At 45.8% G+C, this 23,678-nt stretch overlaps 1 protein-coding gene across 1 annotated transcript; it reads right to left on the reverse strand.

The window, feature by feature from the left end:
• Positions 1–279: 279 nt before the first annotated feature.
• Positions 280–774, reverse strand: LOC145802688 (uncharacterized). The gene has a single exon (XM_082895453.1). It carries the CDS (start codon positions 772–774, stop codon positions 280–282), a length of 495 nt encoding a protein of 164 aa, XP_082751579.1.
• Positions 775–23,678: the final 22,904 nt, after the last annotated feature.

The raw sequence follows: 23,678 nt of genomic DNA on the forward strand, positions 1-23,678 counted from the left end.
AGATCCTTATCTCGACTTAGGAGAGCTAAATGTTGGTTATTCCTACCAACCTTTTTCAGTCTAGATCCTTATCTCGGCTGAAGAGAGCTAAATGTTGGCCATACTTGCCAACTTCCTGTAGCCTAGATCCTTATCTCGGCTTAGGAAAAAAAGTGTTCGTCAAACCTACCAACCTTTTTTGTTGCCCCCCAGTCGGGCAAAGACTTATTTAGAAAGAGTTGGTCAAACCCGCCAACCCACTTTGCCCCCAGTTGGGCAAAGACTTTTGCGCGGTCAGTCCTACTTGTCAATCGTGTTAACTCTCGCCAAAGGCTTTTTGTCTGGTATCACTGTTGTGCCAGACTCTTCCTTGGTACGTGCGCCATCTTCCTCTACCCAAATGTGTTGATGCACTCTCTTCATCAAGGCTTCCATAGTAAGAGGTGGCGTCATTGTCATTGAATCCCTCAACTTATTGCCAGCCGACAAAGCTCGTTTGTACTGTGTGATAGCTAGGTTTGTAGGGAAATCTCCAATCTTATTAAAAATCTCCCAATACCGGTTATTATAAGACCTCAATGTTTCTTTCTCGCCCATGTCTATGGAGAGAAGTTGGTCAATCTCCACTGGTGTCTTGGTGTTTGTTCTGAATCTGGTCACAAATGCCTCTGCTAGTTGCGCCCACGAAGCTATGTTACCTTCTGGCAACCTTTCAAACCACGTTAAACCCAGGTCACTATGGCTCGAAGGAAACATGATACACATTAGAGCCTCGTTTTGCCGATACACAGCCATAACCTGGTAAAAGTGGCTCAAGTGTATGTAGGGGTCCAACTTCCCCTCATAAGTAGTGAATTTGGGCTAGTGGAAGCCTGAGGGTAATGGTGCGTTCTCTATTGTCGAAATGAACGGTGAGCTCTACAACCTTGCTAACGCTTTGTCTGTTGGTTCATAAGCAAGGCGTGGCTTTGGAATTCCAACCTCGACACTCCCATGTTTTCTAGGAGCCAATCGTTGTAGTGCGGAGACTCTACGGGGGTAGCGAACCTGAGTGTCTTCTCTCATTCGAGCCCTTTCAGTCCTCATTCTCTCAGGCTTGGAGTAGCATGTCCTGGAAGTCTTTGATTGTGTATCGCCCGACTTGAGGTTTCTACTTTCAGTTTGTGATGGTGTGATTTGTCTGCCACGATCTTCTGAGTGGCAAGAGTGTGTGTTGCCTTTGCACCTCTCTTTTGCTGCCACCCCTTTGCCTTTTATCTGGCTCTTCATAGACTCTATGTCAGCCGCCATTCTTCTTATTACTTCGTCTTGCTCCCTTACGCGATCTTCTAGAACTTGGGGATCCATCTTCCGCCTCTGTCTTTCAGGACTTTGAAAGCGACGGGGGCTGCCAGCCCGCCTCCTCCTTGCATCCCTTCGGGGGTTCTGCTGCTGGGCTTCTAAATCTGCCATGTGAAGGATAGAAGGCAATCCTTCGTGCCTCCCACCCCCCTCCGGGGTTTGCCCATCAATGGCAGAGTGTGGTAAGTCTTCATTGTGCGCCATTGTTTCCAGTTTGGAGAGGAAAACTAGATCAAGAGGTTTTGTTCTTTTTAGAATTCCCACAGACAGCGCCAATTGTGCGAGCACGAAATAATCTTCTCGTATAATCCTGTTGATCAAGTTTTCATTCCTCCAAACATTGTCGCTTTGCCACCTGAAAACACAAACGTGAGCTAACCGGTGGATGTGTGCCGGAAACCCCTCTGATGCCTAAATCAGCAACTAGACAATAGACAATAAGCTCTGTGTATTTTAGAGTAAGAATTGAGATACATGTACATAGGTCTAGTCATAAGCTTTTATAGACTTGGCCTGGCCCAATCCTAGTAGGATTTCAACTCTCCTTATAAGAGCCCTTCTAGGAATCACACACCCTACTCACTACCAACCAAGTGAGATGGTTTGCACAATCCTAGTAGGACTTTACTCTCCTTAGCAGAGTCCTCCTAGGAGTCACACTCCTACTCACTACCAACCAAGTGAGATGGTTTTGCATAATTCTAGTAGGACTCTACTCTCTTTAGTAGAGTTCTTCTAGGAGTCTCAAGCCCAAGGATAATGATTATCCCTAAAACACCCTCATCACTGCAAGCCAAATGAGATGGATGAACCCTTACCTCGGCTGACATTGCGATCAACCGTGCTCACACAGCTCGGTGATACTTTAAGCACCATTGTTAGTCTTGACTCTGATATAACGCCCTACAGTGCTATCCTTTAGCTCGGTTCTCTCTCCACTGATACCTTGGTCCAGGATAGCTAGGTCAGGTCACAGGTAGCCCATCTTTGACCGACCCGATGTTTAGATGATCGAGGACCATGCTACATAAATAATTACCTCGGCCCATAGTTCGGTCCAAACTCGAAATATGAGATGTCTTCTTAACCTAAGACCGAGCTACACCAGCCCTTATCTCGGCCCATTACGCGGCCCAACTCCCAAAGAAGACTCTTCCTAACTCGGTCCAATTTGTTTACAAATTACCCTCTCAGTTAGGGATGGCAATCTGAAACCGACCTGACGGTGACTCGACCCCCCGACCCCGAATTCAGTGGTTATTCACCGAAAAATATCCCCTACGGGCCGGGGATGGTATTCAAAAATTCATTCCCGATGATATCTGGGCCGGGGATGGGGATAGGTGTTTCAGACCCGAACCCGACCCGGCCCCACCCTGCTTAGTCCCCGAGCTAAAATTACAGTTTTGTCCCTGGATATATATATGCTTGATTTTTGTTTAGGTTTGACACAGACACACACATTCAACCTCCCATACACGGCGCTCCTCCCTCTCTCTCACACTCGCCGCTGGTCTCTCCCTCTCTCTTTCATCTGTCACCGCCGCGCCTCCCTCCTCACCGACGGCGATCCTCCGTCACCACCGAGCCTCCCTTACCGCCTCACCTCTGTCGTTTACCGTTTTGCCTCCCATCTCTCTCTCTCTCTCTCTCTCTCTCTCTCTCTCTCTCTCTCTCTCACACACACACACACACACACACACACACACACAACGACAGGGCTATTGCTCTCTCCCTCACCGCGGATCCTCCCTCACCGCCGCTCCTCTCCTCCGTCGCTGCTCTCTCTGTTTAGGTATCTCTCTCTCTCTCTCTAGGGATTTCGATCTAGGGTTTATATATATGTCTATATTATATATATATATATATACATCTGAGTGTATATAGGGTTTCGATTAAGGGTTTCGATCTGAGTGTATATATATATATATTTTGATCTAGGGTTTCGATCTAGGGTTTTCTTTAAACTCTGTTTTTTTTTCCTCTAAATTTATTTATTATATACATATATATATAAATATATCTGTTTATATATTTTTATTTTGGATCTGTTTATTTTTAGATCTATTTATAAAAAAAATTTATTTATTTTAGATCTATTTATTTTTAGATCTATTTATAAAAAAATTTATTTATTTTAGATCTGTTTATTTTATATATTATTGAAGATGATGATGTTGATGATGTTATTCTGTGTGTAGAAATTAGGTTCAGTTGGTTTGCTCACTACTGACATTTGGTTTGCTCATCCAGGTATTTTCTCTTTATTGATTGATGTTATTTTCTCTTTATTGATGATATATTATTGAAGATGATGTTATGTTCTCTTTATTGATGTTATTCTGTGTGAAGATATCTGTTTGTAGTTGAATTGTTAATTTGATAATTTGTGTCCAGATATCTGTTTGTAGTTGAAATTATGTGAAGTTGATGATGCTGATTGATGTTTAGTTAATTTGTTTAGTTAACAATTGATTTGTTAATACAAATTTGTATTTTGTTAGTGAGAATTTTAATGCCATTAGATAATTGAGTTAAACATAATTATAATTTTATAGTACAAATTCTTATAACAAATTACAAAGTTTGTAATTAAATGTCCTTAGCACACACTGCAGTCATTAACATAATCTTACCAATTTTTAAGATGAAAGGAAGGCAAGTTTTAAAATTATTTGAGTGATATTAATTTGCCAATGAATCAAATTGGTTGACTTTGGTTCATAATTATACTTCGTTTCATAATTAAAAATGAAACCAGCTTCTCATGTAAGTCTTTGGTAATAGAGCATAAAAACAAAATTATAGCTTTAATTAATTGCAGTTGTTAATTGCACTGTGTTTGTATGAAGGATAATTATTTACAAGTACTTCAAATTAATTATAAAACAAAAAGTTTTATGAGTGAGTCATATTAACTCACTTGTAACGCCCTCAAATAATAACAATAAACCATCAGATAAGACATGCATTTACATATAAACTAACCACATTCTTTTATTCATTAGAGTTCCATTACATAAGTATTACATGTTAACCTCATAACAAAATGCCCTACGGGCTTACAGCTTTCCCAAGTTAACACTTGGTTACAACAAAGAGTTCTAACTCGTTTACACATTAAGCCCTTGGCTTGAAGTTACATGTAATACATCAAAAGTAAAACGACAAAACTATGCCGCCACTTGCCTCCCAGCTATGTCCTTGGAGGTGGCATGCTTCCTGCACCTGAAAATGATATTCCCATATAGGGTGAGCCACAGCCCAGTAGAAATACACTAAACCAACCATGGACAATGACTAAAATATTAGCAATTGATAGATGGCCAACACTGATACAATCACATAAATCACAAATTTATGTCATACAACTTATAAGTCTAAGTTACCTTTCATTTTCCCTTTTTCAACAGATAAGCATGCTAGCTCTATCATCATTTCCACAGATATGTACAAAAACTATATCTCACATTCAGATAAGCATAAAAGCTATATCCACATTCTCAACAGATATGTATAACAACAATATCCACAGATAAGCATATAAGCTGTATCCACATTCTACAACAGATATGTATATCAACAATATCCACAGATAAGCATACAAGCTGTATCCACACTTCACAAAGATAAGCATATGAGCTCTATCTTCACTTCTCTAGACAAGCATATGAGCTATGTCTACGGAGTTCATCCCCTATCTCCTCCCAATACCTATCCGGTTTAGAGGTACATCCCCTATCTTCCCCTAAACCGCGGAGTACATCCCCTATCTCCTCCTCTACACATAACGTATATAAACACATTGGTTCTATATACAATCACCTAATACATACAGTTAATGTATTTTATCAACCGTCAAGTTCCATGACACATTTCATTGATTAGTTTCAGTTTACCTAATCATCATGCATTGTCTACAACAATCACGACTATCCTCCACCGATAGCCCAAAGCAGTTATTTCTAAACAGAAAATAAATGCACAATGGATATTCAATCAACATTTAATTTCTTCATTTTTCTCAATTAATTAAACAATGTAATTAGGTCAATTCCCATAATTAACATTTCAACCCTTAGGTTCCATTTTCATCAATGATTCAACAATCATTCCATTTTTTTTATGCCAAACATGCATCTAGGTTTATTATGAATAAAACCCCAACTTTTGTAAAATTACACAAAAGCCCCAAACTTTCACAAAATTACCAAACCAAGCCCAACATCTCAAAATACCAAAATTTAAAGACAAAACCCATAGAGAGGAGTAGGTTATCCCTACCTTGAAGTTTTAGCCACAAAGGAGATGAAGACTCGAAGATCAACGTGCTCCAAATCCAAACTTTTTCAGATTAAATCGAAGCTCTCAACGCCCTCTATCTTTTTAATAAAGGCCCTAGGCTAGATTCACACCCTAGGGAGATCAAACCTTAGAGAGAGTGCAAGTTTAGAGAGAGAGAGGCTCGGATTAAGGGTTTTAGATCAAAAAGAGAGTGAAAAAGTGATGTTTTAGACGCTGCTGTCCGCTGATATAAAACACGCTCGCTCGAGCGAAGGCTTGGTCGCTCGAGCGACCAGACACAGAAAACTCTCGCTCGAGCCAAGAAGTTCTCGATCGAGCGAAGAAAAATCCAGACTGCTCGAGCGAAGGAAGCTCGCTCGAGCCAAGAAAGACAGCTCTCAGGTCCAGAACCGGTGCAACACTACTCTCGCTCGAGCGACAAACTCCTCGCTCGAGCGAAGGACCAAAAATCTGGGCAGCAACACTAGGCTCCCAAACACAACCAACCTGTAACAAACCTGCCCAACACATCCCATAATTCAATATACAAAGTACAAAGGATGCAAACACGATAATAATCAACTACCAACATCCACGGACACACGTCCGGATCACTGTACAACAAGGGTAAAGCCGGGATCGCTATAACCTCCCCCCTTAAAGAATTTCGCCCCCGAAATTAAGCACAAGTTTTCAAAAACAGGTTTTCCTCCATTTTAAACAATGTTACACTTTAACATTTAACAATTTGACCCATTGCCGGTCATCCCATCCCTTTAACAAGAGACATATCACAATATGTAAACAACATATGTATTATTAACATGCACCAACATTATGCACTAACTTTCCAATTTCAACAATATATTCAACATATATAGTGTTACATTCAACTTCCATATGAGGCAAGTTCCAAACATACTTCCAATAACCAAAACATTTTCAATGTTTCACAACTTAAGACATATATAAAAGCTCTTAAGTTCAACAAATTGTAAAATTTAAATACAAGATCACACATCAACAAACAAGTCCGGATATTTCTCACGGACTCCCAACTCACGTTCCCAAGTGGCTTCCTCCACTCCGTGATGTTTCCACAAGACTTTCACCAAAGGAATGGTCTTGCCACGCAGGACCTGATCCCGCCTATCCAAGACCCGAACCGGTCTCTTCTCATACGAGGCATCCTCATCTACCTCTAAATCAGTCCAATCCAACACATGTGATGGATCTGGCTCATACTTCCGAAGCATACTCACATGAAACACGTCATGCACTCCGGATAACTGCGGCGGTAAGGCTAACCGATAAGCAACCTCACCTATCCTCTCAAGGATCTCAAAAGGGCCAATAAACCGAGGGGATAACTTCCCACTCTTCCCAAATCTCATCAAGCCTCGTCTAGGTGATATCTTCAGAAAGACATGATCACCTACCTCAAACGCCAAAGGTCTCCTCCTACGGTCGGCATAACTCTTTTGTCGACTCTGGGCTGTAACAAGCCTCCTACGGATAAGCTCAACTTTCTCCGTCGTCTCCCTAACCAACTCCGGACCCAACAAAGGTGCATCACCCACCTCGGCCCAACACATTGGAGACCTACACGGTCGGCCATACAAAGCCTCAAACGGTGCCATACCGATGCTAGAATGAAAACTGTTGTTGTAGGCAAACTCTACCAATGGCAAGTGCCTCTCCCACGTCCCACTGAAATCCAGGACACAACCCCGAAGCATATCCTCGAGGATCTGAATAGTACGCTCGGACTGCCCGTCAGTCTGAGGATGATAAGCCGTACTAAAGGTCAACTTAGTGCCCAAGGCACTCTGCAAACTCTGCCACAACCTAGCAGTAAAACGAGGATCTCTATCTGAGACGATCGTCACTGGGACCCCGTGCAATCTCACTACGTCCCGAATATACAAGTCGGCAAGATGATCTACCGAATCTCTCACGCGCATAGGAATAAAGTGCGCCGACTTAGTCAACCGGTCTACAACCACCCAAATAGCATCACTACCCCGCTGAGTCCTCGGAAGACCTACAACGAAGTCCATAGTGACATGCTCCCACTTCCACTCGGCAATAGGCAAGGGTTGCAACAAACCTGCTGGCCTCTGATGCTCGGCCTTCACTTGCTGGCAAGTAAGGCATTTCGATACGAAAACAACCACATCTCTCTTCATACCCCGCCACCAAAACTGGCGACCCAAATCCTGATACATCTTAGTACCTCCCGGATGCACCGCAAGGCGCGAATGGTGAAACTCTCGGAGTACTTCCTCTCGGCAAGACTCCGGTACAAACAAACGGTTTCGGTATCTCACACTCAGGTCGGGATACACCGTCAAGCCCTTCTCAACATTCCCACTGGAGATCTTCTCTCGGAGGGATTCTACCTCAAGGTCACCTCTCTGTGCCTCTAACACTCTAATCACAGGTGTAGGTTGCGCAACAACAGAAAACAAAGCCGCAGCCTCAACAGATTCGCCCAGTAGCAAATCAAACTCGCCAAGCACTCCCAACATCCCCCATTCCCGGATGGCTATACAAGCTACATCACTAATGGTCTTCCTACTAAGGGCATCGGCCACAACATTGGCCTTTCCTGGATGATAGTGCAACTCAAAATCATAATCCTCAATGAACTCCATCCATCTCCTCTGCCTCAAATTCAAGTCTCTCTGTGTAAACAGATACTTCAAACTCTTATGATCCGAGAATACCTCGAACCTCTCACCACAAAGGTAGTGCCTCCAGATTTTCAAGGCAAAGATCACAGCTGCTAACTCTAGGTCGTGTGTGGGGTAATTTTTCTCGTGTATTTTCAACTGACGTGAACCATAAGCTACCACTTTCCCCTCTTGCATCAACACACAACCCAAACCCTCTCGCGAGGCATCACAATAAACCGCATAACCCAACCCTCTCTCCGGAATAATCAACACCGGAGCGGTGGTCAATCTAACTTTCAACTCTTGGAACGACTTTTCACAAGTCTCACTCCACACAAACCTGACTCCCTTCCGAGTCAGTCTAGTCAACGGTGACGCTAACCTGGAGAAATCTTTCACAAACCGACGGTAATACCCAGCTAATCCCAGAAAACTGCGGATCTCAAACACACTCTTAGGCTGTGCCCAATCTTGCACTGCCTCAACCTTGGATGTATTAACAGACACCCCTTTCCCGGATACCACGTGGCCTAAGAATTTGACTTCCCTCAGCCAGAACTCACAGTTCCCAAACTTGGCATACAGCCTATGGGCTCTAAGTAACTCAAGCACCACTCTCAAGTGTGCCTCGTGCTCCTCCTCAGAAGACGAATAGATAAGGATGTCGTCCACGAAGACAACCATAAATCGGTCTAAGAACTCCCGGAAAATCCGGTTCATCAAGTCCATAAAGACTGCCGGTGCATTGGTAAGCCCGAATGGCATCACCAGAAACTCGTAATGGCCATACCGCGTACGGAATGCCGTCTTAGGAATATCTTCCTCCCTGACCCTCAACTGATGGTAACCCGATCTCAAGTCTATCTTAGAGAAACAACGGGAACCCTTCAACTGGTCAAACAAATCATCTATACGGGGCATAGGGTACTTATTCTTAACCGTAGCCCGATTCAACTTCCGGTAGTCAATACACAATCTCAAGGCACCATCTTTCTTTTTAACAAAGAGTGCCGGTGCTCCCCACGGTGAAACACTAGGGCGAACAAAGCCCTTATCGAGCAATTCCTGGAGCTGAACTTTCAACTCAACCAACTCTGCTGGAGCAAAACGATAAGGTGCCATAGAAATCGGCGCCGTACCAGGCACTAAATCAATAGAGAACTCTATCTCTCGGTGAGGTGGCAAACTAACAAGATCTTCGGGAAAGACATCCGAATACTCATAAACCACCCTTGGCAATACATGCTGGGTCTCACCACACTCACTACTCTCAAAGCTAGCAAGTAAACCACTAAGCTCACTTCGCCCTCGCGAATCATACCCCGGTGGCAAAACACTACCAACCCGGTCTCCCAAGAAATGGAACCACTCCCCGCTCAAGGTACATAACGTGACCCTCTGGCGGTAGCAATCAATAACAGCCCGGTATGACGATAACCAGTCCATACCCAAAATAACATCAAAACCCTTCATGGGCATGACAACACACGGAAAAGGAAGCCTATAGTCGGCGACCTCAATATCACATCCTCTAACACCCTGTTTCAGAATCAACTCACCACCCAAAGGCGATACCACACAAATAGGAGATGCTAACTGTGCTAACTCCAATTCCAAAACAGATGCAAATGCAGCAGATACAAAAGAATGAGATGCACCCGTGTCTATCAACACATTAGCAACCAAGTTGCAAAACAGAAAAGTACCTCTCACTACTGATGGAGCCGGTACTAAATCCTGCGCGGTAACAGCATACACGCGCCCCGTAGGCCCCTGGTCTACCTGCTCACCTCTCGGAGCAAAAGACTGCTGCACAGACTGGGATGACGAAACTCCCGGATTGGCCCTCGAGGCCTGCACAGACTGAGCTGGCTGAAAACCCTGCGTCTGCCTAGAACCAGACGCTCCTGAAGTGGCACTCAACTGTGGGCAAAACCTCTTCAGGTGCCCAGGCTGTCCATACTGATAACAAGTCAAGGGCTGCCCCCTGCCCAAACTCTGACTCTGTGATTTAGCTGAAGAAGAAGCAGCTTTCTGACCCCCACCCTTCTGCGGGCAAACTGAAACCTTGTGACCCAGTTGGCCACACTTGTAACAAGTGAATTCCCCCTGACTGCCTCTCCCCGAGCCTCCACTCGGCACTGGAAAGGTCGATCTAGAGACTGCACCCTGAGACTGCTGAGGGTTATAACCCCTCTGCCTCCTGCCATCACTCTGACTATCCTGGCTCCTCTTGGAGCCCCTCTGTCCCTCATCCTCCTCCTGCATCATAAGCTCCATATGAGCTGCAGCATCTACCAGGTGTCTATACTCTCGGATGTAAGACCCACCAACTCTCAGCTTGAGGCCCCGCCTCAATTTCCGCTCAAACTCATAGCAACGGCGTTCCTCAGACGCCACCAGTTCCGGTGCAAACCTGGACAGACTGGTAAAAGTAGCCTCAAACTCGGCCACTGACAAGCCCTGCTGATTAAGCCGGCTAAACTGATCCCTCAGCTTCTCCCTAGCTGCTGCAGACAAAAACCTCTCCAGAAAAGCATTTATAAACGCCTCCCAAGTACCACCAACACGAGCCTTCTCGTACTGCCACAACTGACCCGCATCTCCCTTCAGTTGGAAGGATGCCAAGGTCACTTTCAGTGCTCCGTCCTCGATGCCAAGCATCTCGAACGTCTTACTCAACGCCTCTAGCCACTCATCAGCCTTCAATGGCTCCTTCGGATCCCCGATAAACTCGTCCGGATTAGACCGGAAGAACTCCCTCTTCAAGAAAGAAGGCCCTGTCTCAGCTACCTGATTCCCAGCTCTAAGAATACCCAAAGCTCCTGCTATCTCTCTGGCCAAGGCACCCATAGCCTGCTGACCCACTGGCTCGGCCACAGTGGCCTGCCCAACTCCCTCCTGCACTGCCGGAATCTCACCCGGTAACGGTACTTCCTGCCTCGCAGGTCTACCACGCCTAGCTCCTCTTCCTCGTCCTGACATCCTAATAAAGGCAACACAGAACGTTAGCACATTCATAAATGTGCCTGTAGACACCCCATTTTTGACCGTCCTCAAGACTTGGACGTCACCGTTTGAACACTCGGTGATCATCCATGATTGTGTTCGTTTGGAGTTCCCGGAGGTCTCGGCTCGCGCGCCTTGCCTCAGGATCCCCGAACTCGGCTGTTTAGTGTCTGGTTTTGCACTAAACACTTTTGTTTTGCCTTAGAGGGGCAGGGAATGCCTTGTGAGACATCCCCATACACCACCGGCAGTGGCTGGAGGCCACCGGCTGGTCTTTTTCTTCCATCGGCAATTTTGTTTGCCGGTCGGCACACTGTATTGCCGGTCGGCATAATATGTTGCCGGTCGGCACTGTTTTTTGCCGGAATAGCTTTTTTGGGCAGCCGACCACTGTTCCTCCACTTTTTGGAGATATTTTGTGCCAGCTGTGATAGCTGGCACCAACTCCTTTCCCCTCCATACACGTGTATGGAGGGATTTCCCTCTAGCCAAGCTTGTTGAATAAGCTTTGCAAGAGGGATCCTTATAAGAGGGAGGCTTTCCTCTTGGTTCTAGGTTAGAAAAACAGAAGCAAAAACCAGCCTTTGAAGATATAGATACATATTATATCTATACCTCTCTCCCTCTCCCTTCTTGTGTGTGTTTCTTGGCCCAAAAGGTGTGTTTTACCTTACTTTTGCACCATTACACACACTATTACACCTTAGTTCGAGATTGAGGGACTTGGGGGAGTTGTTTCTTGAGTTTTGGACTGGTTTTGATCCAAAGAAGGAGGTTAGGCCATTTGTTCTTCAAGGGTTCTTCAAGGGTGAGCATCTTCCCTTTTATTCCCCAAACTTGCTTTGTTTTTCTACCTATTTTGTTTATTGTTTTGGCTCTTGTGTATAACATAAAAAAGACTCATATTTTCTTGCTCTAACACTTTCCTTAAGGTCACTTTGTGGTTAGATTGCAAACTCACCCTCTTAGGCCTTGTTTAGCCTATTTTGGTGCCATTTTGATAAGGTTTTGTTCACTTCAGCATTTTGATCTTTTGATCACCAAAAATCAGTGTATTTTAGTGTCAAAAAAGTTGGTTTGAAGTCTTGCATAGGGGAGGGACACCCCTCTCCCCTTATGGTTTTGTTTCTTTGCTTTTTGGGCTCAAGAGGGTAGCATGTGTGCTTGATGTTTCTTGGCTTCATTCCAGCACTTTTTTAGGCATCTTAGGTCATGTTTAATCTCTGTTTTTGGTCAAACTTGTGCCTCCTTGCATGCTTGTAATACTTGCTTTGTATTGCTCTATTTTGCTTGGAATTGTATTTCATGATTAGGCCATGATTCTCGTGTGTGTTGGCTTGGTTCTATGAAGCATTTAGCATTGTTTTTCCATGCTTAACATCTGTTGGTTATCAACTTGGTCATGTTTGGCTTGCTTGTTAGAGTTGCTTTGTATTTTGGCTTGGAAGCTTTGAGCATTTTGGCCTCTAGCATGCATGGCTGTGATTACCCTCTTGATTTGGCATCATCTAGGGTCATATTTTAGTCCAAGAATCATGCTTGTATGTGTGCATGCATGGCCTCTTTCATGCCTTGAAGATGTGTCCTCTTATGCCTAAGAATGAGCCTTAGTATATTTGCTTCATGGGGGATATCTTAGTTGCCATATTAGGAGCTTCTTGGGGTCCTATCTTGCATGCATAAATTCTGTTTTTTTGCTTGTTTTGATCATGCCATGAGTGGTCATGATAATGGGGGTGAGTTGTCTCCTTTTGTGTCTTAACTTTGGGACCATGAATTTGCTTGTTAACATGAGTTGATTGCCTATCATTTTAAGCACTTTTGGTCACTGTTTTGAGAAGGGTAAGGGCCTGCCCCTTCGCCACTTCAAGCCCTCTTGCATGCTTGATCCATGTTTGTTGCATGTTTGTTCCATTAAGCTTTGTGTAGCACATCAATTCCATGGTCAATTTGCTTCATGTTTGCATCATGTTTGTATCTTGTGTGCTTGGTATCATACATTTTGTCATGATAGTTGCATATTGCTTGTTGTGTTTTACATCTTGGTGGTATGACACATTTGAGGCTTGTGAGCATTGCATGCATTGCATTTACTTGGTTTGGGGTGTCAAACCAAGTGCGGGAGTCAAGGACCATTCATACTTCAAGTGACGTAATGTGCCTTGATCCCCGGTCATCGGGACCTTTGACTCCAATTTGATAAGGCCCCGGTTTTCACGTTATTTGTTGCATGCATTTTCATATCAAATAGCAAATTTGATCCATTGAGTCATCATGCACCTTGGATGGCTCAAAGGTCGAAGGTCATGCTTCTTTGAGTTCGAAATATGATAAGAAGTAGGACCATGCTTACATGTGTCCAAGAACCCCATGCCATGCACTGTCTGTTCTCTGTTTTGCTGTCAAATTGTCTGCTGCAGGAAGTTTCTGCCGACCGGCAGAATTTAGTGCCGACCGGCACTATCTGGAGTGCCGATGAATCTGGTAAAGTGCCGACGGGAATTGTGAAGTGCCGGCGGAAACTCTGTCTGGCCGGTGGTGCTCTGCAGAATGCAAGGAACTTGCTCCAGCACTTTGGTAATTTTCAGAAAGACAAGACAGTACAAACAGAGGCGACAAGAGTGTAGCACGGGTTTTCCGGGCAGGACGGATTCGAGCATGCATCATCTGCGCGCCCCGAGGCAGAGGCTGTGGCCACCCTCTTTATTCTTTTGCTTCCTCTTTTTTTAATTAATTAGGAAATTTTGTAATAATTTTATTTGTTCATTATTTTGGGACTGTAATATTAATTCGAGCCCTCTGAGCGAGGGTAAACATGTAATAAGTGTGGGTGAGTGTGTGTATGTCTTCCAATCCCCATTTCTTTCTTCCCTTTTATTTACCAGCTTATGATGGTAGATTAGGGCATTGTGAAATTAGCATACCTTATGATATGCATGCGTGCATTCATGCATCTGTTAACATGCACCGGGCTCGGTACATCATGCTAAACGCATTCGTATTTTCAAATTCCAAAATTGAATACATGAATTAGTTGGTTGCATATCGTATGCCATAACTAGGTTAACCGCGCCTAACTAAAATTGCACCTTGTATGTGTTGCATTAGGCAAAATAACATGAACTAGGACATGCATGTTTGCTAACTAGTTTACTGTTTTGGCACGGAGTACAATGTAAGTATTTTTGCTTTAGCATCCAGCATGCGTGTGAATGTTGCCATAATAGTATGCCTGCCATGCGGCTAAGTGCTTACATGAGATAAACTGCTTGAATGCCTGTGGGTGGAGGTCAAATTGCTTAAATTGGGATAATGCGTTAAAACTGTGAATTTTAAGCCCACTAGATAGTGGCAAAACCATCTTTTCCAAAAGCCCACTTGAGGGTGGCAAAATCTGCATTTTAGCCTACTTGCGAGTAGCAAACCATTTTTAAACAAACATGAAATGTTTTGTTCCAATTTGGGCGATTTGGTCTATACTTGTTTGTTGCGCGCATAACATAGTAATTCCAGGCTAATAATTGGTATAAGAACACGTAAAGTTTTCAAAAACGGATATCACGGTTAGTAGAGGCCGGTCTTCGGACCGGGCGAAAGGGGGTGCTCATAGCTGACCTTCCCCGATCGTACCCAAGCTCCCGAGCCGAGACAACTCCGGTGATGACGGACATGTGGCCTTCGGCACCGAGTCAGGGTTTCCTAAATTCTCCCATAAAAAAATATTTAGGTGGCGACTCTGTATCTGGCAAAGCAGTCCATGTTTGGCACTACTTTTTCAAAAATCTGTTTCTCAAAACGATTTGCCAGATTTGGACTCTTTGGTTCAGATTAAGAACCGTGACACAAATCGAGTCCGAACTGTAGCACGAGGTCCCACGCGGGCGCGTCTACAGTTTCTGGCGACTCTGCTGGGGAGTTTAGAGAGCTTGACTTGAACTCGTGATATCCTGTTTTGATCTCATTTATGTGTTTCTTTGCATTGCATGTGCATTGGTGCGCCTAGGAACACAGTGTTTGCCATCTGCCATTCCTGAACAGTTTGCCGGAGGCTTGTCTTGTCAAGGCATGTCCATAAGGCTGACCGGCTATGGGCTCTGACAGTATGGGAACACAAACCCCGGTTTTACCGGGGCACCCTTTTTGACCATTCGACCTAGTGCATATTCGGAATCCGTAGTGACCATTCCAAACTAGGACAGGTTGCTTACCCGATGTTGGGTTGTTTGAAACCGCTGCGTGCGTAGTGAAACCCTAGTTCCTGACAAAATAGGACAGGGAAACCCTACCCCAACATAGGGGTGTTTTGGCTCTCTTTACTTGCTATGTGCTGTTAGAATGTATTTCTGCAGGGAAATGAACACACCAGTTTGTAAGTCTGGGCATCAGGCCTGAGGGCATCAGTATCAGCTTTAAGAGAATCAGTTATCTGAGGGTATCAGGGTTCAGTATTGGGAATAGAGATTTTGAGAACAGTGGTCGGTATCGGGGAACCGTGTGCTCGGCTTATCGACTATGCGTTTTGAAAATCCAACTGTATATTATTTGTTTATTTTATGCTGTTGTGCTGTCCGGTTGTTGGTTTATTTATTGCTTTATTTATCTTTTTGCTAGGGTAGTTTAGCATCATTGCGTCTAACCCAGTAGACATTCCCCAAGCACTCTGGATCAGAGGTCGCCGGCTCCATCGATCTGAGGATCTGATAGAAGGACAACCAGTGTACCATTCTCTACCCCCGGTTACTAAACGGAAAGCAACTAGGCAGAGGATATCGGTTCAGCAATCGATACAAAGGGCTTCGTCTACCCCACCTGTGTACAGTAGGGATCAGGATCCCGTTTCACCCACAGAGAGGGAACGCATACCAGCAATTCAACCAGAGCAGAACAATATGGCTAACTTAGAGGAGATGGTGCGCCAACTTCAGGAAAGCATGAAAATGATGCAGCAAAATGCTGCCCGACAGGCAGAATTTGCCAGGCAACAGGCTACAGTGATGAGTGAGCAAGCGGATTTAATTGGGAGGTTGCAACAGCAAACCGGGGCATCACCTTCGCAGCAAATCCCTCCTCCATTAAGGGTTTCAATACCCGAAGAAACACCAAACGTCCGGAATGTCCAAGAAGATACAGACATCCCAACGGGGCCGGCTCCACCCCCGATTCCGCCTCAACAATCCAAGGCAACCACTCCCATTAACGTATCGGATTCTCCCTTTGAGTCTGAGATAGACCCCATGACTTTAAAAATGCACAAGCTTGAAAAGCTGTTCAAGAAATCTCAAGGTGCGAAGTCCATTCCGGACATTGGAGATGGGTACATCAACACAGCCGTGACGCTGCCAGATCGATTTAAGATGCCCCAAATCGATTGTTTTGACGGGTCTGAGGATCCCATGGTACACCTGCGACTATTCTCAGATGTCTTAAGGCCAATGGGCCTCACCAGATTGCAGAAACTATCTTTGTTCGGCCGGACCTTGTCGGGTGTGGCGTCCGCATGGTATGCCAAGTTGGGGGACGACGTCAAGAGAAACTGGGACGAGATGGCTGAGGCCTTTATCCTGCAGTACTCGTATAACACACAAATCGAGATCACGACCCGGGATCTCGAGACAACAAGGCAAGAACCCAAGGAAAGCTTCTCAGAGTTTGTAACTAGATGGCGGGCTAAAGCTTCAATGATGACCTTGAGACCCACAGACAAAGACCAGATTCGGATGATTGTGCGCAATCTTCAGCCGAAGCTAATGCAAAAGATGATTGTAGTCCCCTTTCCCACCTTTGCTGATTTACACGAAATGGGGGTGCAGATCGAGGACGCCTTGAGACAAGGTTGGATTGATAATGATCGGGACCAACCCCGCAGAAATTTCAATCGTAGTACTAATACAGGCCCGAGTGGCGCTGCGACTGCCAGGACCTCCGAAGTAAGTATGGTCACCACTAACCCTTCCCCGAGAAATACAGCAGCCACACCATTCTCCGGCGCGTCCGGAAGCAATTCGCAAACAGCCAAATACCCTCCCAGAAACACCAGAACCTTTGCTCCACTTTATATGCCCCTATCCAAAGCTCTGGGGGTTTTGATCAGGAAAGGGCATCTGAAGCCCCTAGAGCCGCGGCCCTTGCCAGAAAGACTACCCGCCACCCACAACCCAGCCAAATATTGTGCGTTCCACCAGCAGCATGGTCATGACACTGACCTACGCTTTCGTTTACGTCATGAGATTCAAGATCTCATTGATAATGGGGTGATTCTTCCCCCTGAGAAACCTAATGTTACCACAAATCCTCTCCCCGCACATAACCAAGTTCCACCACCCAAAAGAGTCAACTTCATCCACACTGGGGTTGCATCCTACGATCCCAGTATCTACATCACACCCTCCTACCTACCTAAACCTAAAGTTTTCCTCCCCGATTGCACCGATTTGTGCATGACGGACATCTCCATAACCCAACCCAAGCCAGTGGTGGTGACCATCGAGAACAGGAAAGGGGTTGTCAAACCAGGGTTCGTGGAGCCTGAGAATGATGTTGGGAACGCTTACAATCCGAATGACTACATTTCACCCGTGAGCCAGAATAGACCAAATGTCGAATTTCCAGTCGGGAGAGAGCTGTGTGTAATCCGAGGGGACAATTCAGGACAGGAAATGGATGATTTGACAGCCGTGGAAAAGGATGTTGTCAAGTCCCAATTTCATGATGACCAAGACTTAGCCATCAACTGGTATGATAATGAAGAATCAGCAGAGGCCACGGGGTGGTTAGACGATCAGCCGGATGTAATAGGGGAGTTCCAATCAGAACAAGGCCCGGCAGGGGCAGGAATGTCAACAACGGCCGGGAGTGTCGAAGAGCAGAATGCATCGCCGGAGAGCGCCGGCGTCGAGAGTTTCGCACGGGAATGGAGCATTTTAAGTACAGGGATCAGTGAGCAATCTACTGCATTGACAAAGTCAGAACGAGAAAGATTCGAGGATTCTGAGAGGATTAGAAAAGCAAAAGGCCACGTAGGGGTCGAAACCGCCGCAAGTACGGAAATGGAGGATGCCGTGAACATAGGGATAAAAGGTACTGTGAGTATCGAAACAGTTGTGCCAGAACCAGACGGATGCTTGTCAGTCGCAGATGGTATGTGGTGGGAAGACGACGATCTATGTCTTGCCCACACGGACGAGGATTGGAAAGGTAACCAACCAGATGATACCTGGTATATCGGCGAAGTCGATCACATGACTAGGAGTGGACGGTATTTCAAGCCTCCACACCTAGATCAACCAGAGGCGTCTGGGAAAGATAATGAAGCAGAGAAACAAAAGGAGAAGCAACTCGAAGATGAGGCCGTATTGAGACAATTGAAAAAGATACAAGCAGACATCTCCATCTGGGGACTGCTTATGGCTTCTCGAGTACATAGACAAGCTGTCCTTACAGCCATGGACAAGGCCAAGCTGTCCATAGACACCACGCCCGAGCAGCTGGTGGGATTAGTCTTTTCAGGAGGGAATTCCCCAGCATTGAATTTTTCTGACAAAGAGCTGCCACCCGAAGGTGCAAACCATAACAAGCCGCTCTACATCTCTGTCGAGTGCAGAGATAAATGGATACCTGTGGTACTTGTCGACACGGGATCCGCTATCAATGTCTGCCCGGCAAGGACAGCTTATGCGATTGGTTTGAAAGTCGCGGATTTTATACCAACGGCCCAGGTGATTCGGGCGTATGATAACACAAGCCGGGAGGTAATGGGGACAGTTAAGATTCAAACAAAGGTTGGGCCAGGACAGCACGAGATAGATTTCCATGTCTTGGAGGTTCCTGCAACGTTCAACTTGCTTTTGGGACGGTCGTGGCTGCATCAGGTAAAAGCGGTCTCCTCTACCTTACATCAAGTGGTAAAATACCCCTATGGGAAGGGAGTAGCCATTGTCTTTGGAAATTCATCAATTCATCCACCACCAGAGGTGTCTACACCTGTTCTAGAAATTGAGCATGGTATAGAAGATGTGTTCATATCAGGTTTTACCTTGGCCGAGGCTCGGGTTGTACAGAACATCATGGCAGCTAACGAAGGGGTGTATGTCAGCGCCCAAGCAGTTTATCTCATGAACAAACTCCAGCACATCCCCGGGATGGGATTAGGCAAGAGCGGTAGGAAAGGTGCCGCAGCATCGACAGAGGTGCCACATAACCCCCATACCTTTGGTTTGGGCTACCTACCCACCAAAGAGGATTGGGTAAGGAAAGGAAAGGAAATGGCCGGAAGGGCCAGGGCGAAACAGATGGGGAAGCCCTTTGACTTGATGCACCAGCCCATTCGGGGGACCCTGAACGGACGTTTCGTCCGGGAGGGGGAGGACTTTCCGTTCTGTGGCTTCCCGGAGCCGTGGCTCAATGCGGAGATGAAGCGCGTACCGGGATTTGAAATTTTCTTTGATTTACAGTTACCTGAGGATGACATCGCCGAAGGGCAGGCAGATCTACCGGCTGAGGCCGAGCAAAGTAAGGAGGTACGGTCCGAGGACGCTGAAAATGAAATGGGGGCAGCGCTGGCGTGTCTGCTGTCAGATCCTCCGATCGAACAGAGGTGCTTGGGGGATAGCTCCTCGGTATGTGTGATTGGTAATGAAGCGGCTGCGGGCCTACCATCAGCTATTTTGGATGCATCCATCGCACCTTCTCTCATCTGGCAATATGAAGAAGGCTTTTTATCAAGCAGCACCGGGTCAGGTAGTGAGCCGGAATCTGATTCTACCGAATCTTGTACGTCGGAATCAGATTCCAGCTCAACTGAGTCTGAGTCCGGTATTCCCGGGGGTGATAACCCGGATACCACAGTCCTGTCTAGATCATCTTTTTCGTTTTCTTTTGAGTCTGTTGTAATGGAAGAATCTGACGGCTCGGAAGTATTTAATGAGAACGACGTGGATGTGGTTTCAGAGTATTTTTCTGTGCCTTTGATTTATTGCTTAAATCAGGATTTTCAAAATTTTGATGAAAACGACGAGGAAGAAATTCCTCCGGTTTTGCAACGGTTAATTGATCAAGAGCAGGAAAGATTTGTTAAACCTTTAATGGATGAAATCACTACTGTGAATGTTGGTACTGAGAAGGACCCGCGGCTGGTCCAGATTTGACCTCTTCCTTGATCTTAATGGCCCAATCAGGGCGGATCCTCCTGAGCTTCTGTTTGACAGGTCGGGCCTCGGGATCAAGAGGGATCCGGTGCTGTACAATCTCAAGATCGATTCCAGGCATGTCTTCGTAGGACCACGCGAAAACATCTTTGAAATCTTTTAACAAAGCGACTAAGCGCTCGCGTTCCTCAGAAGACAAAGTGGAAAGGGCCATCTACTATCTGAGCAAAAAGATGCTGGATTACGAGACCCGCTACACTCCGCTCGAGAAGGCTTGCTTGGCCTTGGTATGGGCTACCCGGAAGCTGCGGCACTACCTGTTAGCTCACTCTGTAATGTTGGTTTCACGTTTGGATCCCATCAAATATCTTTTCGAGAAACCAGCACTTACAGGTAGGCTAGCTCGTTGGTTGCTATTGCTTTCCGAATTTGACTTGAAGTATGTAACACGCAAGTCAGTGAAAGGAAGAGCGGTAGCGGAGTTCCTTGCCGACCATCCGGTTGAGGGGGATGAAGCGGTTGAGTACCTATTCCCAGATGAAGCGATTCTGCATATCGAGGATGAAACTTGGACGATGTACTTTGACGGAGCGTCAAACCAGTATGGGTATGGGATAGGAGTGTTGCTGATAGCGCCTGACGATTCCCGCATCCCTTTGGCATTCAAGCTCCAGTTCAGAGTCTCGAACAATGAGGCAGAGTATGAGGCATGTATTGCTGGTCTGGAAGCAGCCCTAGAGCTAGGGGTAAGACGGTTGGACGTCATTGGGGACTCGAATCTTGTTGTGTCTCAAGCGAAAGGAGACTGGAAAGTCAAGGAGGAAAGGATGATAATTTACCACCAAACCTTGGATTTGTTAATTCCTCGGTTCGAGAAACTAAATTTCACCCACCTCGTAAGAGAGAACAATAGGTTTGCAGATTCGTTAGCAACTCTATCTTCCATGATAGACATCCCGTCGGGAGTCCGGATGCGTCCAGTCATCATTGATCAGAAGTTTGCGCCAGCATACGAGTCAATTTCCGCCATAGATGAAGCCCAAGACGGCAACCCCTGGTATTACGATATTTGGAACTTCTTGGAAAAGGAGACGTATCCGATAGGGGCAAGCACCAAGGATAAAAGGGCCATTAGAAGAATGGCTATTCAGTTCATCATCTGCGGAGGTAAACTGTACAAAAGAGGTCATCTGGGAATGCATAAGCTCTGTGTAGAAGCTGAAGAGTCGAAGCGCCTAATGGAGGCCATCCATGGAGGAGAATGCGGTGCACACATGAATGGAGTAATGTTGGCCAGAAAAATCCTTAGACAGGGCTATTATTGGTCGACCATGGAAGAGGATTGTATCGGCTTTGTTCGGCGATGCCACAAATGCCAGATCCATGCAAACCGTATGAACATCCCACCATCCAAATTGTACAATATGACTTCCCCGTGGCCGTTTTCCGTGTGGGGGATCGATGTAATCGGAGCTGTTACCCCGAAGGGATCGAACGGACATGAGTATATCCTCGTAGCGATAGATTATTTCACAAAGTGGGTCGAGGCCCAATCATACGCGGTGTTGAAAGCGTCGCACGTCGCAAAGTTCATCAGAAACAACATCATTTGTCGCTACGGGGTGCCAAATGAGATCATCTCGGACAATGGATCCCACTTTAAGAAAGAAGTGGTCGACTTGTTGGAAAAGTATAACGTGGCTTTTCATAAGTCATCTACGTATCGGCCGCAAACCAATGGAGCAGTTGAGGCCGCCAACAAGAACATCAAGCATATACTGCGGAAAATGGTAGAGACCTATCGAGATTGGCCAGATAAGTTGCCGTTTGCTCTGTGGGGCTACAGAACTTCGATTAGAACTTCTACCGGAGCAACTCCGTATTCGTTAGTTTATGGAATGGAGGCTGTTCTACCTATTGAAATTGAAGTTCCGTCTTTACGGGTATTGGCCGAGTGTCAGATAGCTGAGGCAGATTGGCAGCAAAGCAGGTTCGAGGAACTAATGCTCTTTGATGAAAGGAGACTGAAAGCACTGTACCACGTTCAGAGTTATCAGCGCAGGATTGCTCGGGCTTTTAACAAGAAGGTTAAGTCCAGAAATCTAAAGGAAGGGGATTTGGTACTCAAAGACAACCGAGCTCCCATCCACGACCCGAGGGGCAAGTTCAGACCCAATTGGACTGGTCCCTACATCATCAAAACCATCTGGTCAGGCGGAGCTGTGGTTCTAATGGACTTAGATGGCTTAGAATTCTCTCAACCGATCAATATGGACAAGTTGAAGAAATACTACCCTTGAGAGGCTCGCTAGGCCGAAAACCCGAAAGGGCGACCTAGGCAAAAGTTAGAGCACAAAAAAATTAGAAAATATAAAAACTGAGCTCGCAAGGCTGAAAACCCGCAAAGGGCGGCCTTGGCAAAAGTTAGAGCGCAAAAGGAGAGTGAAAATACTCGAGCGAACCTAAGCCGGAACTACGTAAGGCTTGATTCCCATGTTTGGGATACGTAGGAAGCTTCATCCTGAAGTTCAGCCATGACACTTCCCCGATCAACTTTGTCCATTTGATCATCTCAGCCATCTTAGTCCATCAGCATTCGTTGGAATCTCCGGTGCAGTGCCACTCAGACTAGGGGCAACTTTCCGTTGCTATGCAGTGCTGCGGCGTTCTTCAGACTAGGGGCAACTTTCCAGTTGCAGGAATCTGGGGTTTGTACATCTCAGTGACAGATCTCAGGCGTGTCCAGTTCTGATCCATGTCGAAAATATCTTTGAAAAGTTTTAATATAAGCTGACTTCGTTCAAATAATCTTTTTACAACTTCGACTATTTTCGGACCAAAGTGGAAAATTCTTAGTACCAGAACTTTCAATTTCATTGATTTCAAAACAGAGTCTTCCTGCTCTTACAAACAATTGAAATTGCCTTTTATTACATTCATGAAAGAAAACTTGAAAATACTAATAAAGCAATAAATCTAGGGCATGGTCAAGTCAGGTGTTCCTGCGCCCCCTCCCAGAGCTGGTCGAAGCCTCTGATGCCAAGCTGGGCCCGATCTGTGCTTCTTCATTAAGCCAATCTATGCACTCGTCAGATAAAGTGCAACTGAAAGTAGGAGCGGGGGCCAGGAGTTCTCTCATCCTCCACGCAGTGGCCTGCCAAGCAAGCTGCGCGCCTCGGGTTGGAAATGCAGCAGGATACTCTATCCCCTCTGGCGGGCAGGTCTGATCATGGCCAAATTGGCG

The sequence above is a fragment of the Camellia sinensis genome, chromosome 11 (assembly GCF_055761805.1).
Source record: "Camellia sinensis isolate YWXY chromosome 11, ASM5576180v1, whole genome shotgun sequence".
NCBI lineage: Eukaryota > Viridiplantae > Streptophyta > Magnoliopsida > Ericales > Theaceae > Camellia > Camellia sinensis.

What these genes read in the sequence shown, in the direction of transcription:
- LOC145802688 (XM_082895453.1), bottom strand. Translation starts at nt 774, where the DNA reads ATGGCTGTGTATCGGCAAAACGAGGCTCTAATGTGTATCATGTTTCCT.